The 17,131-nt window shown below is 36.8% G+C and overlaps 1 protein-coding gene across 4 annotated transcripts in view; it reads left to right on the top strand.

Moving 5' to 3' along the window:
* Nucleotides 1-16,701, top strand: part of LOC126874110 (uncharacterized) — a 68,832-nt gene extending 52,131 nt beyond the window's left edge. For all 4 annotated transcript variants that reach the window (XM_050635767.1, XM_050635766.1, XM_050635768.1 and 1 more), the window contains 2 exons: nucleotides 11,224-12,756; nucleotides 13,804-16,701. In XM_050635767.1, coding sequence (XP_050491724.1) covers nucleotides 11,309-12,756; nucleotides 13,804-14,137 — 1,782 coding nt within the window. In that variant the 5' untranslated portion in view covers nucleotides 11,224-11,308 and the 3' untranslated portion in view covers nucleotides 14,138-16,701. The remainder of the gene's footprint in view (nucleotides 1-11,223; nucleotides 12,757-13,803) is intronic.
* The last annotated feature ends 430 nt before the right edge of the window (nucleotides 16,702-17,131 follow it).

The following is a 17,131-nucleotide window of genomic DNA, read 5'->3' on the forward strand; positions in this document are numbered from 1 at the left end:
CCACAAACGCTCGATTATTAACGATACGTGGTCTGACTGTCATCAATGATTGAGTCGACGCAACGAGACGAATACCAAACGAGCTTTATATTCTATCCCTTTGCCGAGCAAAAGCGAAGCTTCTAACACGTACACTCCGGCCCGTAAATATTAGAAAATTTGCGGGGAAAATTTGAATAGCGTTCAAATATTTTGAAACTCTTTGCAGAAGATTTAAGAAATCGTTCTCACAGCATTTTTAACTCTTCGATCTCCCATAAGTCTACTTCCTAATTACTAAAACTATAATGCATAGATACAAATGAGAAAGTACATTTAAGGGCGATAATAAGCGATTGTAAGAATGTTTGCGCAATTCATCTTTTTATCAATATGACAAATAAATGAGAACTAAGTAACAATTTACTTCACCTTGTTAGAATGAACGTTTAATTTTGCGTACCACTTGTATTTTGTACATTTTTACGTTGCTGAATTTTCTAGAAATGCTACTATCTATCTAATATCTACGATCTAATGTGTAATCTAATCTTTCGAGTAATACGTAGAAATTATCTAACAAATTAATCTAACGCCTCTCCAAAAATACAATCTGAACGGCCATCGATCGATCAACAAGCTATAATTTGTGCGAAATTAATCTCGAAATCGTATACAGTCTGTAGATTTTTCAAGAATGCATAAATATTCGCAGTCTGGTAATAAAAGTTATTTTATCGAGTTAGAAAAAACGTTACAGTGAGAGAACAATTTTTCATTGTTTAACAAGCTTTACGCATTGATGCGCTTACAAAGCGTAATTATAATTTTTTCTCTTCAATTTAATCTTGCTTAGCTAACGAGGTATCTTGCAGGTACCGAGATGGCAATATAATCGCAGACAAAGTCGGTCGATTCGCTGCAGGCAGCTCGTTTAACTAAAACGTCTCATCGCGCTTAACCCGGTCGCTTAACTCCATCGCCCTATAAATATTGCTATGAATCGCTGCGTGGGTGCGATCCTTTTACTCTCGACCGCTTGCTTCTTTCAACCTCTACTTTATCTACTACAAGCGTTTCAATGTAGGAAATCGCGTCGATAGTTGTAATTTATTTGCTGCGATCGAGATTCATTCTATAAAAACTTTGATTAATTATGATGTATCGAGGTCGAAATCGACTTTACAAAAATTATAATCTTTTCTCTTTGTATAAATTTCAACGTCGCATCAACCTTTCTGGTTATTAGCGACGATAATGCGATAAATGCAGAGAGAGAGAGAGAGAGAGAGAGAGAGATTTTGTTAAATAACGATATATCTTCCAGAGGGGAGAGAACGCTTGAATCTTGATTTTTATCACAGAGATTTTCGCTTCAAGTTCCTTTTCAAAAGGTACTTGTCGCGAGAATAATTTTATTTAGCACGATTTAAAGGGATGTGTTTGACGATAATTTAACGATTGCAGATGTCGCAGACTGGTGGTGGGTTAGATCTTCAGATTAGGTATGCATGTTGCTAATGCAATTTGATGTCTACGATCGAGGTTCTTGGTGACTAGATCCTTGTTAAGAAATTCCTCGTTTACTTCGAGTATGTATGAGACAGCAAAGCTTTTCCGTGTGCTGTTCCACCTGAGTTGGAGATTTTTCTTGGAAAGATCTCAAAGATTACTCGTAGGAATTTTTTTTCAACCTCTTTGTTAAAGGTACAAGGTACACGCGTCCTTTGCCGCCAACACGAGATGGAATCTATGCAACAGTAATAATTTTATCTTCGTTAATTGCAGAGTACTTAATTACGCATGATTTATTTCCAATATATCAAGTGGGATTTCATCATTTTTTGGTCGATTAATGATAATTTGGATCGCTCTTTTCGAGTGGTTGGTTTCTTAGAGAATTTTGTTTAACGATTATGGTTCGCATGATTGAAGTTATGTTCCGATTTTGCAAACGATGACTTGCTCGATGCTATCTTAGTGCGGTGAGCCTTTCACCGAGTACGAAGATGATTTTAAATAGAGATAATGGTAGTGCGTCTCATTAACAGAGTCGGACTGGAGATTAACAACTTTAAAGATAAAAAAAATTACTACGAGCGATCGAAGGACATTGGGCGATAGCTATTTCCATAGCAGATACTTTGTTTTAGGAATGATTCAATTATCATTAAAATACCAATTCCATGACACAGAAACGAGTATCATCCGATACGTTCCTTCTTTCATATTTAATGATCTTCCATCGATCAATGATCGACCTCATTCATCGTCGATGCACGAATAAGGTTCAAACACAGTCGATGTCGTTTGTTATGCGGATTATTGAGGAATAAATAATGGGTCTCTGGGACTTTAGAGCCTATAGAACTTAATTTTATACTATGCAATTAATAATTGTGCTAAGTAAAAGAAAAACTATTCAGAATTTAGCTCTCAGAGAGAACGTGTATTTTCTTCGAAAGAACCGCTAAAAGCTAAAGATGCCGAGGGGAATATTATGAAATAATATTTTGAAATAGATAATTGGTTTTAAATGACTCGTTAGAGTACATTAATTAGAACGCATAAACTATCAATTTGTTATCTTGTGGCATAAATGAAAGAAGCTGTTTTTTTTATAATAGATAGATAATATCGTTACATAAAATCGTTTCATGTTACAAAATGAATAAAAGGCGATACAAATAGATGCCTATTAATACTTGTACGCATATTTTCCAAAAGTAAATCGTCATCTCGTAACCACTAAATAGCAAATTTTGATATAAGGAGTCATATTTTTCTGAATCGCAAGCATTTTTGTATCTGTAAATTCGGCATAAACGTACGCGATGCAAACACACGCAGAATAGATATTTGGTAAGTGAAATCCAAAGACTAACGCATAGAAGACATATAATAATACGCGCAGTAAATTAAGATATAGATATACAAAGACAGATAGCGAAATAAGATATGGCTTTAAGGAACGAAGAAATTAAGATACGGACGAATATAAATAAAATTAAATTAAGATATGAACAGTTTGGACAAATTAAGCGGATTAAGATTTAGTTTTAAGGTACAGACATAGAACGGAATAGTAATAAAGATAGAGAGAAAATGTATGGAGCGCGTACATATAGAAAAATATTGTAATAGGCATAAGTCTCGATACGACAAGCGAATACGATACAAACGATAGATGAAACGAAATTCTATTTAAATTCCATCCGTCTAGTTGTGTTTCTAAAAATATAAAAATGCATAAAAATTCGCAGTCTAATAATCGCCTTTTATTTCTGCACTCTCGTTACTTAACACGCTACGACGTTGAGTGGTTAGAAGCATCATAGCAAACAAGCCAAACCAACCAAGTTTGACATAACCGTAATTGTCGTTCCACGTAACCAGCGGTTTGCCAGGAGTAATACACGAGCACCGAAACACGGAACTTTCGGTGTTGAAAGAATCCAGGCATGCGTGACACGTGTATGTATACACGTATGTGTGTCTGTTTACGATCGTGGACGATACATCGCAATGGTATCTTACTCTCGAATCGCGAAGATCGACGAGAAGGATCCTCGACGAGTGAAATCGTCTCTGGTTCTCCCGCTTCTCTCCCCAGGCTGCTACAATTAGGGTTAATTAGCACGCGTAAGCGAGAAATCGCAATTGGAGCAGACACGTACAGCAACAGCATCAGTCGCTCTCTCCAGTCGACTTTCCATATGGTTGAGCTGGATGTCGTATAGCAAAACGCTTTGTCTTCGAACGCTCTGTCGAACGGCATGCTTCTTTGCTCGAGTATAATGAAACTTTCGAATGCGAATGGTAGTTTGCGCAGAGAAACGTAGAGGTCGATGGTCGTAATGGGTTTGCTTGAAATCTTTTCCACTTTTATTAGATTCTTTACATTGTAATTATAGGAATCGTGGTTATCGCGTTTTGCAGAATTTAGAGGAATTGTCGAATGTTGGGATGTTTGAAAGATCGTACAGCGGAGTTGACGAATCTGCAATTTTTTCGTTCTTGAGGTATATTCTACGTTGCAGCGGTAAAGTATATTTTTCTTGCATAGAACGATACGATACTTGAACGAAGTATAAGGAGACTTTAATACGTCGAAGAATGAGATGTAATTACGAGATACGATTACGTGGAGTACTGGGAATGGTCGACGATTGCAATTGCTTTCGTTATTGAAATCTTTGTAATCTCGCGATTGTTTTCTTATGTTATAATTATCTAATTTCACAGTTATTTTATTTTAAAGCATTACAATTTTTAAAAACCACTAAAAAGATCCAAAACGCTTGACATCCTCGATGAAATAGCAAAACGCTGTGTCTCGTGTACTAAACAGTGTGATTCTTCCATGAAATATAATGAAATTTTCGAATGTGAACGTTTTCCCTAATCCACGTAATCTACGTAAAAAATTCATTAGGTTAAGATTCGCAATTTTGATCTATCTTTCTCTACCGCGCTCGTTAAATTGCTATTGTCATGAACTAAAATTAAAATTTATTTTATAACATTTAAATATATAAAATTAAAATATAGTTTCAGATACACAGATATATACTTATACGTATATCGTAACTTAACACATGTATCTCTGTAAAAATTATAATACGATATCGCGCGTTTACATTGAATTTTTGGAATATCTCTATCTCAATACACGTCAGATATTGGGGTTCAAAATCGTTATCGTGGTCATTCTAATGTTGGGAATTTAAGCCCAGCACCCAAAGTCTAGATTCGTTACTCTCGATTCGTTATCGAGAAAGTTCCATGCTTCCAGATATTGCACAATGGTATAGGGTCCTGATCTTTCGTTCCCAATAAAGATTGACTTATCGCCAAGCTGTGTCACGACACGCCCAGTCCCTAACCTTGACGAATTTACGGCTTCTGGGTCCAGTTTCTCTCAGGGTACAGCGGACTGCAGCGTTTCGACCTGGCAAACTTACTCAACTCGTGTGCTGGCTACACGCAACAAAGCGACGCTTTCCAGCCAGGAATATTCTTGTAGTTCTTTGATTTTTCAGTAGTTTTTGAGCTAGACGAAATGTTAGATAAAATTAATAGACGTTTTAATAATTCGGATAGAAGAGTTTACAAGTTATTAATACTAATAGCGATACTACTTACCACTACTACTTATTACTAACAGTAATTTCTATATAAATTAAACGAGTTAATGAAATTGTTTCGATATTATTTCTTATATTCACGTTGTATTTTAATCGTGTAGATCAAAATCAATCGATATTCTTATCGAGTGATTTTCAAGTTGAAATCCTACGTTCTTCAAAAATAAAATTCCATCCTTCCGTACGTCACTTAACTTAAAAATAACGCAACCAATAGAAGCTATTTTGATCCACTCGTCAGAAAAATTGACTCCACTCGTCAGAAAAATTACTCTACAACGCAACAATAAACGATCAGTATTATCGAATCTTCCGTGTTTCAATTTTCCAGATAATCGACGAATTTAATTTCCTCGTGACAATTTCAACAAACATAAGAGATTCAAGCAAATAAAAATAGATACATCTGCTTACCGTACACTTTTATTTTAGGGACCGCTAGAAGGCCTAATCATCTTTCGTGATAAGTTTCGCGATAAGTTTCGAAATTATTTGTTCGAATCACTGCGATTCTAGAATACGCCCAGCGTAAGCGCGTGCCTCAAAATTTCTCTCTGTTATTTGAAATCCCATCCGATCACTGATATTATTGGATTATCATTCTTCCCGCTTAAAACAAACATATTTTTTCTTGTCTTTAAATCGAATTTAGTTAGAATTCTGTCGTGTCGCGAAGCTAGTTCGTGATGGAATTCGAGATAACTTTTTTTTTTCAAATTGCAAGGACAGTTCGCTTATTGAGAGATCTGCGTGACACTTTCCCTTGCACGCGATATCCCATTCATCGAAACGCCTAGACGACTGACTTTTCTGAATCCAGTGGCCCAAGAAGGACATTGGTACTTTCGTAGTACTTTGGTTTCCGTTTCGTTAGCAACGTTTTGGTATCTTTGGTTTTCTCTTAGATTCGTGATAGAACGAATAACGAATATTTAGATGTCCCTGTTTAAGGAAAGATTTTTACTTTGAACCTGAATTTCCGAAGAACTTAGAATCCTTCTTCCGTCTGAATATTTTACTTTTACTCAACATTTTTCAGAAATATGCTCTTGTAATGGAAGGATTACAGTTAAGCTTAATATTGGAGATCTTTCGAAAAGAAAGATTTCTATTCTTACTCCAAAGTTTCTTTTGAAGAGATTAAACGTATCTTGCGAGTGAAAATATTTGTTAAGATTAAAATTAGACCTTAATACCTATAATCCTCCCAAGACGCGTAAAACGTATAAAAACTTCCATACTCGTTAAATAGAAATATTAAATAAAATATTTTCCTCGGAGAGTCTTAAAATTTCTACAATGATCCTCCCAAAGCACTAAACTTCATCCACTCTGAAGCTTCCCTCAACTTTTAATCTCCCTACACACCAACCCTCCTCGTAAGTAACCCCTCAGAAAGTTACTCTAAAAAGGAACTTACCTATTAATCGTTAAATCTTTGATAACTCGAATGTATCTTATTTATCAAAGAAAAACGATATTTACTAGATCACTTACGATAAATTATAATATATTAAACGAATCTCAAGCCACAATAAATTATGACAGACTATCAACGAGTTGTGGCATATAACGGATAATATAGTAGATTAAGAAATAAATTGAAAATAATTACAATAAATCATCGGGGACCAGTCTTATGATATAGGAATGAAATATAGTGACATACTAATAAATAGATAAAATGAAATTTAATTCTATAAAATATACAAACTTCTTCATTCGAATAGGAGAGGGTTTACGATTAACGTTTAACTTCCTAAGAATCAATTTATCTTAATGGAATCGATCAATTTGGCTTCTCATTTGAATATGTAGTATTTAACTCGTTATAGAAGGTTAAAAACTCAATTATTCCTCCAAACTTTCCTCATCAAATCCGAGAGCCTCGTAATCTCTCTTTCTCTTTCGCTTCCTTTCTCTGCAAGAAACCAGAAATACGCAAGACGAAGAAATATATGACAATTAGCTGTTGTTGGGTCGGTAAGATGCCCACGGAGGTATTTGAATAGAAAACTTGTATATTTACATTGGTGAATGTTACGTGAAATATTTTGAAATTTCATTAACATCGTGACAAGACTCGACTATCACGATCGTCAAAATCTATAAACAAGTCAAAAGATACTTGTTGCGAAGTATATATGTAGTACATAACTAGCATACGACACGAATATCCACTTTGAGCATGTAAAAGGTGTTAAAGATGGTCCCATTAAATATTCAGGCTTACAAAAGTAGCGAATAATCGACTGTTTAAATACTTTTGTAATCTCCGTGAAATATTATACTCGTGCTAAATATCAAATAATTCCTGCATACGTTTTCAAATTCCTTTTGAACTCTATCGATATAATCACGATAATGGAGTCTGGTAATATCGTTAATGAGATTGCAAAGTGTAACGCGTACTCGAATACCTTCGTGAGTCTGTGCAAGTACACGCGTGATACGTCCTTTCTTTTATTCATTTCGTTTCTTGAGAAAACTGCATTTGTACTTCCCGAGTCTCCGAATCGAAGGTTTCATTTCGACGACGTGCCTGTTAACACGTCGTCGGACAAAAGCGAGATAGGTTCGCCAACTAAAAGCTCTGGAACTTAAGTTGGACAGCGTCGTGCTAGCTAGACGAAAGAGCATCGGCGTGTTCGCGAGCGGCTGGGCGATGGCCAGGTAGAGGGAGGTGCAAAAGGTGAAAAACACTTTGCCATCAGCATAACCGGTTCCACGTATTCCGAGCCTGCGCGTCTCACTGTTTCTCTGGCGTGGTTGGATAACAAGGATTCGACTAGCAGAGAGGGTCTCTTAACCGATCATAATCGACTTTTATCTGCTACCGGTTGTGTTATCGTCGATAGCGCAGCTTTTACGACACGTCGAAATCGTAAAATCGACCAAATTAAAATTTACGTTTAACAATCGGTTTACATTTAAATATTCGAGCTTCTGGCTAAAGGAGATTCATAGAAATATCTGAAACGGTAGAAGCTGGGAATCTCAGATAGTGTGTGTAGAATATATCTTAAACTTGTGTTTCTGGTTCTTATAAAATATCGAATATATGTGATTTTGAAATTACAGTAAATTTTTATAGTAGCTTTCGTAATATAATTGGTTCGTAAAACTGAATAAACGTCGGAGTTTACGCGTCTGTGTATAGTAAAGTTTTGCGTAATAAGAATTGATAAAAATCTGAAATATAAATTTAAGTACCCGGCCCTCTAAGATTATAATCTCTGTTAGAATCCTGCGATTATTAAATGTCCTGTAAACTTCCGATAAACTTTGAAAATCATCTAGAATAGGTATAACAACTTTAACTTCGATTAGACATTAATTGAAAAGGATGGAATGCCGTATTTCACAATCGATCAGATATTCAACGTGTTCGTCGATGCTGTTAGTCGGTGAATCAACTTAACATTTCATTAGATCCTACAGGCTATTATGCGTAATGCGTATATCTTAGCTTTGCTTCATTCCTACTGGCAAGGTCGCCACGTGACTTAGCAAGGTCGTAAAATCGGTCATGTAATCGTTTCTTTCTTTGCGAGAATATCGCAAGATTTTCCGTTGCTACTGTTCTACGCAACTTATTAGCTATTAACGTTAATAATTTACCATGTGTACGTTCGAGCCGCGAACCATTGGTTATTAGTCATGGTCTTTTATTTTATTCGATACACATTAAACGTACGATTGTACAGAGACAAGTCCAACGTCTTCAATTTCCTACGTATCTGCCTGGATCTCGAATCTCGATGTCTTTTTAAATCTTTAGCAATTATCTTGATCGTCTCTAATTTTCTGGAATTTAACGCTCATCGCACCAAACGTCCATTACGCCAATATATTTATATAAAAGACGCATTATCAATTCTTAGTTTTACGATTCTCGATTTGCCTAAATTCTAAGTACTAAATTCTTAATTCTATAATCATTTTCTGTCTTAATTTTATAAAATTTTACATTCAAATGTCTTACTTTTGCTATGACGGACGTTGCTATGATAAAATAAAACTTACAACTCAAGGTGTAATATCTTGCAAGTAATATATCGAGGAATAAGCTCAGAGTGAAAATAAAATTAGAAATATATGTACAAAAATACAGAAGTCGAAAGCCATCCCCTCCATTCCTCGCGGATTATTCACCACCTTTCGTAATTCGTATCACGCTCCGCCACTTACACCCGGTTTATAAATAAACAGACGAATAAAAGCTGTCTCCTCGGCCAGGCGTGAAAGCTACCGCAATAAGTCCAGTATCGTTCTTGATACCTTGACACGGTCGACTCGTTCCAGATAAGCCTTCCACCATACCGTTTGTCTACCAAGCTTGTTTTTCGCCTTCCATGTACACCACTGAAATTGAAAAACGATAAAATTGGAAATTATTACCATCCCAAGCGCCAAAAAGGTCAAGGATAATTTCGAAAACCAGGATCGTAATCGCTTGGAGTTCTATGTGTACACTGTTTCACGATCACAGGCAGAAAATATAACAAGTAACATCTTTTATATTTTAAATGAACGAATTGAAAATGAACAATCGAAGTTGACAATTGCGAAAGAGCCCGAGTTTACGGTTTCACGCAAATTCGTAGTCCTATAAACGCAGTTAAAAAAGCAAGTCTCAGGCAGATATTTGTTTTAATTAGCAAATATTGTCCTTTAGATATTTTATGTATTCTCGCATGCGCGTTGTATAGGGTCTTGTACCTTTTAATTTTCCACGCGTATGCATCTAAGCGCGTGAAGATCCGCGATATATTAACAACGAATTAAAGAAGATATGTAAATCGAAAGAAGCGATTTTTTCAAAGTATCATTGGTAGATTAGCGATGTCTTAGAATTCATGGTTTCAATTCGAAAACAAAATGGTCAGAAATTTCGAATGGAAATATATTTTAAGTTTAGTAATTTAGCAATGCCCGTAGAATTTAGAATGCAAGATTTTGTTTCAAGGATAATTTCACAAGAGCAGGATCGTAATAACGTGGAGTTCAACGAAGACCTCTAACTCTAACCTCGAAGTCATTTAGTTCATGGTAATATTGTTCTGGATGAGCGATCGCAAGTAATAACCCAAGCTTAATGGTATACAGGAAAAGATTTTCCTCGATGGAAGAGCAATTACGTCGAAGATCATAGTCTCGGATTATCGACGAGTAAAAACAACTGTAGGATAATCTCTTTTTGTTTCTTTCTTGTAACTCGATTTATAAGGAGGAAGAGTTTGATTACGATCCTCCAGTTTCGCCGGTTGCGTCAACTGTCGGGAAAACGCTTCCGGTTATTATCGACTTCCTCCCAAACGATAGGCGAACCGACGCGGTTCGTCCCAGGAGATGCTATTATGCTTTCTGTACTCTCAATCTTTGTATCCTTTGGAGCATCCTGTATATTTAAGTTTCACTTTGCGAAGATAGTAGTTTGCAAAATAGTTTGAACAAACCGACGGAATCATCGTCGCTAGAGCTAATATTCGTGGTAAGAAAGCTTTGCGCTTTTGAATATCGAGTCTGTACGTTCCTTTCTTTTTCAATAAATATGACTTAGACATTGGGGCCGAACGATCTAACAATTCCTACAAAGACGTGAAAAAGTCCAAGATCATTGGAAATTAATACATGTTCAAATACTCCAATACTAATTTATCTCGTTTATTATACGTAGCAAGTGATATTACCGCCGAGACAGTCTTTTTAGCATATTAGAAACAATGAGTTTAAAAGGAGCTTAATAATCGTCCTAATAAAATATGAAACAAGTATACAGAAGTAAATTTGCTCGGTAGAGTTCCGCTTATATGAATTTGTCGAGAGACGAATAGCTTATATTAGTTCGTATAATAAGAATTCACCGATTCTCTGCGCTGTCTATGATCTTTCTTCTATACGAAGAAAGTAGAAAATGCATAGTAGAAATTCAGGTTCAAATTAATAAAGTAGAAACTATAAAAATTTCATTGAAATAAATAGATAGATAGATAGAGAGAGTTCTGTTTTATGTTATTGTACTATTATAATAATTATTATAATTACAGGAAAGAAAATACTTTCTCTTAGTAACCATTATTCAATTTGATTTCAGACGCAACACGATTGGACGTCCGCGTGAGTGGAGCCGGGGCCACAGAGCCAGCGTGTCCCAATCGATACGCAGCTAGTCGATCAGCATGAAGTGGCAGAACTGTGGCGGCGTAGGGTCCAGGTGCGTCAGACGCGCTCTGTTGTTCGTGTTCGTCTGGGGCCTGGTGATGATCGCGGCGGTGCAATTCCGTCATGTGGAGAACAGCCTCAGAGAGACACCAACGGCCGAAGAGTCCGCTAACGACCTTCTCCTCGACGACATCTATCGTCGACGCGAGATAATGAAGAACCGTGGCTCTTCCAGTCTCGGTCTCTCCAGATATCTCTTGCAGAGATCCTCGGCAGACTCCAGTTTTTCGAATTCCGGTGGTTCCAGCCTCTTAACCACTTTGACCACCATATCCAACAATCCAACGAAAAATCCTTCGGAGTTGGAGCCACTGTTGGATAAAAGACCAGCGAAAACAGAGGAAGAGTTGATCGAGGAAATAGAACAGAGGATACCTAGTCTGCCTTTAGCTTACTGGAACAAGAACAGCAAATATCCTGCTGGTCAGAGCAAGACTAAAGGCAATTACAGCTGTTCCAATCTGAAATATCCGTCTATCTACGATATAGAGTTCAATAACGTTTACTGGCAAACGATGCGAACCGGTAACGGCACGTTTCAATTGTTTGGTGCTTATTACGACCGTAGAAAGCTGTCGAGAATAGGGCCAGCCGTTAGGATCGTTGGGATGATCGATAGAATCGAGCCTACTGTAAAGACTCACTGTCAATTTTGGTACGATGGGGAAAGAGATCCTGTCATTGTCGAGACCATGGAATATAAATATATCTGGTACCCTAAATGGGGTAACTACAAACAGGGAATCTATCAGCCGTACGTAATTGCCTGCAAGATTCCCCAGTCTCATTGGTCGAAGGGACCTCCGGCTTCAGTTTCTATGGTAGAAAAGAGCTGCGACACTCCCAGCAATAATCTTAGAGTCATATACAATAAGCCAGAACGTAAAAAAGATTTTGCCGTCTGCGTGAAAGGTCTAGATTTCCTTCACGAGGATTTGTCTGTCAGACTGGTCGAATGGATCGAGTTGATCAGCCTGTTAGGCGCAGACAAGATCTTCTTCTATCAGCTCCAGGTTCATCCTAACGTGACAAAGATTCTAGATCATTATCAGAAATTAGGAATGGTCCATGTGACCCCGCTGACGTTACCTGGTGGGCAACCTAACGTTCCTGCTTTTCAACACATGTATCTGACAAAGAAGACCAATCATAAGAGACAGAACGAACTGATTCCTTATAACGACTGTTTGTACAAGCATATGTACGAGTACGAATATATCGCTTTATTGGACGTGGACGAAGTGATCATGCCAGTGAAAGACGCTACGTGGCAGGATTTGATGAAGAGGGTGCTGCAGAAAGCGTTAAAGATTAGAAACGAGACTAGGGCTTCGTATAACGTGAGGAACGTGTATTTCCTCGACGATTTGCTGCACTCGCACGGGTACTTTAAGGAAATGCCAAAGTGAGTATCACACTTATTTTATTATATATTATATATTATATTATATAACTTATTTTCCTATTTGTTTCATTACATTCAACGAAATAGAACTTTTTTTTTCCTATCGATGTTTTGCGATAGTTTGACTCGAGTAATCTGTCGAATAAAAGAAAGAGCGACGATTCGTTAATCAAGAAGAAAGTCGATGGATCAGATTCGATCTTCATCGAGAAGAAGATAACTATCATAGAGAATATTTTGATCAGAATACAAAGGAAATAAATTTTTCGATCATTATATCGATCATTGTAATTTCATCCGAGATCTTAGCCTTACTGGAAATTATGTAAAATTGTGAAATTTAGGTTGAACGTAATACTAGATGGTAACGTATCGATAATAACGGTATTCTTCGTGTTGGGTAAACGATCGTTTAGTTTCGAAAGCCGAATAAATTGCACCCAAGATACTTTTACAATTTCTTCTGTGTCATTAAAGGTATTGGCAAATTTTAACGTAACTAACCAACTAAGTATCGGGACCCCTGTTTAACAAAATAACTATAGTATCGACTACGATGTAGCAACCGCTCAAACGCTGTCAGCCAATTTTGAACAACCGAAAAGAAGCAAAGCCAAGCGAAACGTAACGAAACCGTAAATGATCTAATATACATTTCACGAATTTCCTTCTACTTGATCCGTAGATCTTTGGTTTCAAACATTAGAAACATTAGAAATCGATAATGAAAAATTGGAAAGTTTTCGGGTTCAATGACCTGCAAATCTGCGAAATTTAACAAGTTAGAAAGTCAAAGATCGAAGAGTTTAGGAATTTGAAGTTTTAAGAGACGAGAAATTTGAAAATCTAGTATTTTCCAAAGTTCGAGAATTAAAAGATTCAAACGTTTGAAAATTCGAAAATTTGAAAACGTATGAATCGGAATATCGAAAAGTCTGAAAATATGGACATTCGAGTATTTGGAAATTGAAATATACAAAGATTGGAGAACAGAGCGATGCAACGTCTCCGTTAATCCTTCGTTCAAAATTTCTCATATGTTCGCAGGTACATGCATATGTTGCAACACGTCTATCGTTCGCAAAACTTCACGAAACCTAATCAGTACATCAAGTGCTTCCACAATCCGGAGAGGGTGGTGACCTTGCACAATCACTTCCCTTTGGCCTGTTTGGGCGCCGGTTGCACCAGTTACCCCATAGAGACCGAGGATGCTCAACTTCAGCATTACAGAGCCGATTGCGTGAAATCGTTGAAGAAGACTTGCGTCCAATATCGCGAGAACAGCGTGTTAGACACTACGATATGGCGATACAAGGACCAATTAATCGAAAGAGTCACCAGGACGTTGGAAACCCTTGGTTTCTTTGGACCGAGCTAGCGAGAATCAGACTTTCCGAGTTTCTATTTCGTGCGCTATCGACGACGAAGCTTGAAACCGTTTAGAATCGTTTCCTCCGTTCGTCTCGTTTCTCCTTCTATCGATTTCCTTTAAAACGGTCCAATGTGCGAAAAGTTTGCTACTCGAACGGTCGCCAGGAACGCGTTTGCTTCGATTAACAAAGAATTTTTATCGACTCCGGTGTTTAACTATACAAATTTTTTCCTATAAAACTTTCCATTCGGATCAAATATTTGTTGCGTTACGATGGTTTGCTTGAAATATTTGTTGAAACCAAAGTACGACGATGCCTTGAAATATTAACGAGCACCGTACGATATTCCAGTTTCGTGTTTCTATAAATACTTTAAACAAATTATTTCGTTAATAATTTAAAAATCACTTGTTTGTCTCTTATAGAGGTATCGCGTATTTTCTTATTGTTATCGATTCTTCGCAATTGGACAGAAACTCGATGCGCTTAGATAAGAAAAGAATCGGTGGTTATGACAACGAAGCGTCGTGATTCACCGAGACACGTTCGAGGAAGAAAAGGCTGTGTAAATCGGACAGAACGTACGGCGACGATTAGAATAATCTATAGGATAAGGATAAGAATAGCGTTAATGATTTTTCAATTTGTGCCACTGGACGAAATGTAAACTCGATTGGCGGAATCGTAGATTGGAAACATGACTTCTTTGCTCAACGTCCTTCGAGATAGCCACGAATTATTTGCTTCTCGATCAACTATGCTGTCACGTGTGTGATACGCTCTTTACGAAATCGAATATCGTCAAACGAACGCGATCGAAAGACTGGCAACTAATTACAGTTGCACTTGAAATTCGAACCGAGGGAAACCTGTTTCGTCGTGTAACGCGAAATATTTTATTTCTAATAATCGTATCATTCGATACATCGAATTTTATCAACTAGAGAAATTCCAATTTTTAACAATTTGTGCAATGTATCGCGTACCATTAAATTATATAATTCAAGTATGTGGAAATATTTGGATATTAAATTGAAACGAAAGAATTCGAATACCTTCCGAATTTGAAAATTCCGAACCTTAAAGAGATAGAGATTTTGGCTATTTTTTAATATCCGAATATTCGCAGAAATACATTAGAACGAATTAGTCGATTTCTTAAATTAGCGAACGCCAAGCGAATGTTTGATTAGGCGAATGTTTCGAGTAATTTGAAAAGTCAAATAGCATTCGACTTACTCGAAAAACTCGAGAATCGAAGAGACGAGATTGTCGCATTAAAGGGAACGTTGGCTATGTCGTATATTTCGAATTTGAAAGAGAAGAATCAAAGAAACAAACGATCGAAAACGAGAACTATAAATAGGAAATCTGTAATATATTTCGAAATTCGCAACACGACAACGTAATCTGGATACGAAACGAGTTTAAATTTATTCATTTCAACGATGAAAATCGACGAAGCTTCGTTGTATTTTTAATCGTACCGTATTCTAGCCATTTATCGTTCTCTATCGAACGATTCTCTATCGAGCGCTCTTTGTATCGATCGATTGAATTTACATAAATATATCGCGTTGTAGGTGAAAGAGATTATAGCGAGACGATATAGTTGATTATATATTAATATTTATAGGTTTCAAGATTCGAAACGTTAATTTCGATTAGATAAAGATAGATACGAGAAAGCCGAAATTTTGAGCGTCCATTCAAAATTGAAGTACGAAGAGTAAAAGCGAATTGATTTCAAACGCCACAAATTGAATAATTCGTCGTTTAAAATAGATGCGAGCATCGAATACTCGGCGCAACTAATCCTATCTGAAAATTAATTTTTCCACTTTTGCATAATTAATACAGCTTATTGGAGATGTATATAGAGCCGATAAACCTATTCAGTCCACTTTTGTTCTCGATGTTTCGATCGTTTCTTTCCTTTTTTTAACGCTCCATAATATAGAAAAAATGATGTATGGTATAAAATGTGAAAAGCAGATTTTAGAAACATGGTTGATGTATCGCTTTAAGAATGACTTTTACAATTTGATATCTACTCTTGGTTACGATCTTCTTTTCGATTAATCAAAGTAGATATCAACGAATTAAGGTTAAAGATTTAGTTTATAATCGTACTATATCTCTTCCACCAAGCCCATGTTAGTATTAATTAGATTATTATCTTGCGCGAAAACTAGGACCCGCAGTATCGGTTTCTCTTTGTCATTTTTTCCTCTTCTTTCTCTCGATTTGCTCGCGCGGAACGGAAATCCTCCGCGAAGATGAGTCGATTGCGATGTTTGTGTCGAAGCGATAACGGGAAGAAAGCTGATTATGGGTATCGATCGGCAAGTGAAACGAACGGTACTTCATCGATTAAAACAACATCGATCGCGTTCATTCGGGACCATCGTTTTCAATTTATTGTTCAGCAATTCTATGGAACGCTTTACGCAGAGTGTTTCAAAATAGATGAGTAAACTAGAATAAAGAGATGGAATCGTCAAATTCTTATATTTTATTTATAAAAGTTTTTCAACGAATTGAGTAAAAAAAAAAAAATATATATTTTTTGAATGAAGAATGACATTTAGTTCGAAACACTTTGTACACTGAGCGTCGAATCGCTCGGAGAAAGGTTTGGGGTTTCGATGCCACGATACCAGAGGATGGTCTCGAGTTCACGATCGATGCTGTAATTCGAGTTTACTGTAAACTAACGATCGTAACTCTGGTTGAATAGCGTTTCTTGCGCGTTTCAACCGAGACACAACGAGAGCCCCTTGTCCCAGGGATGTACGATCACGTTGAATTGTGAAAGACCAGATCGATCTTGAATTCTGTCACGTAAAGCGAAGACGACACGAAATAAATTGTATCGCACGATTTTCGAAACATCGCGCGATGGCCCGCCATTTTCATGTCACGCTCAAGGGTCACTCGTCTTGGGCAATAACATTTCACGTTGAAAGAGAAGAAAAGAAATCGAAACCTCGTTAAAA

Source organism: Bombus huntii, chromosome 15, assembly GCF_024542735.1.
Source record: "Bombus huntii isolate Logan2020A chromosome 15, iyBomHunt1.1, whole genome shotgun sequence".
Lineage (NCBI taxonomy): Eukaryota > Metazoa > Arthropoda > Insecta > Hymenoptera > Apidae > Bombus > Bombus huntii.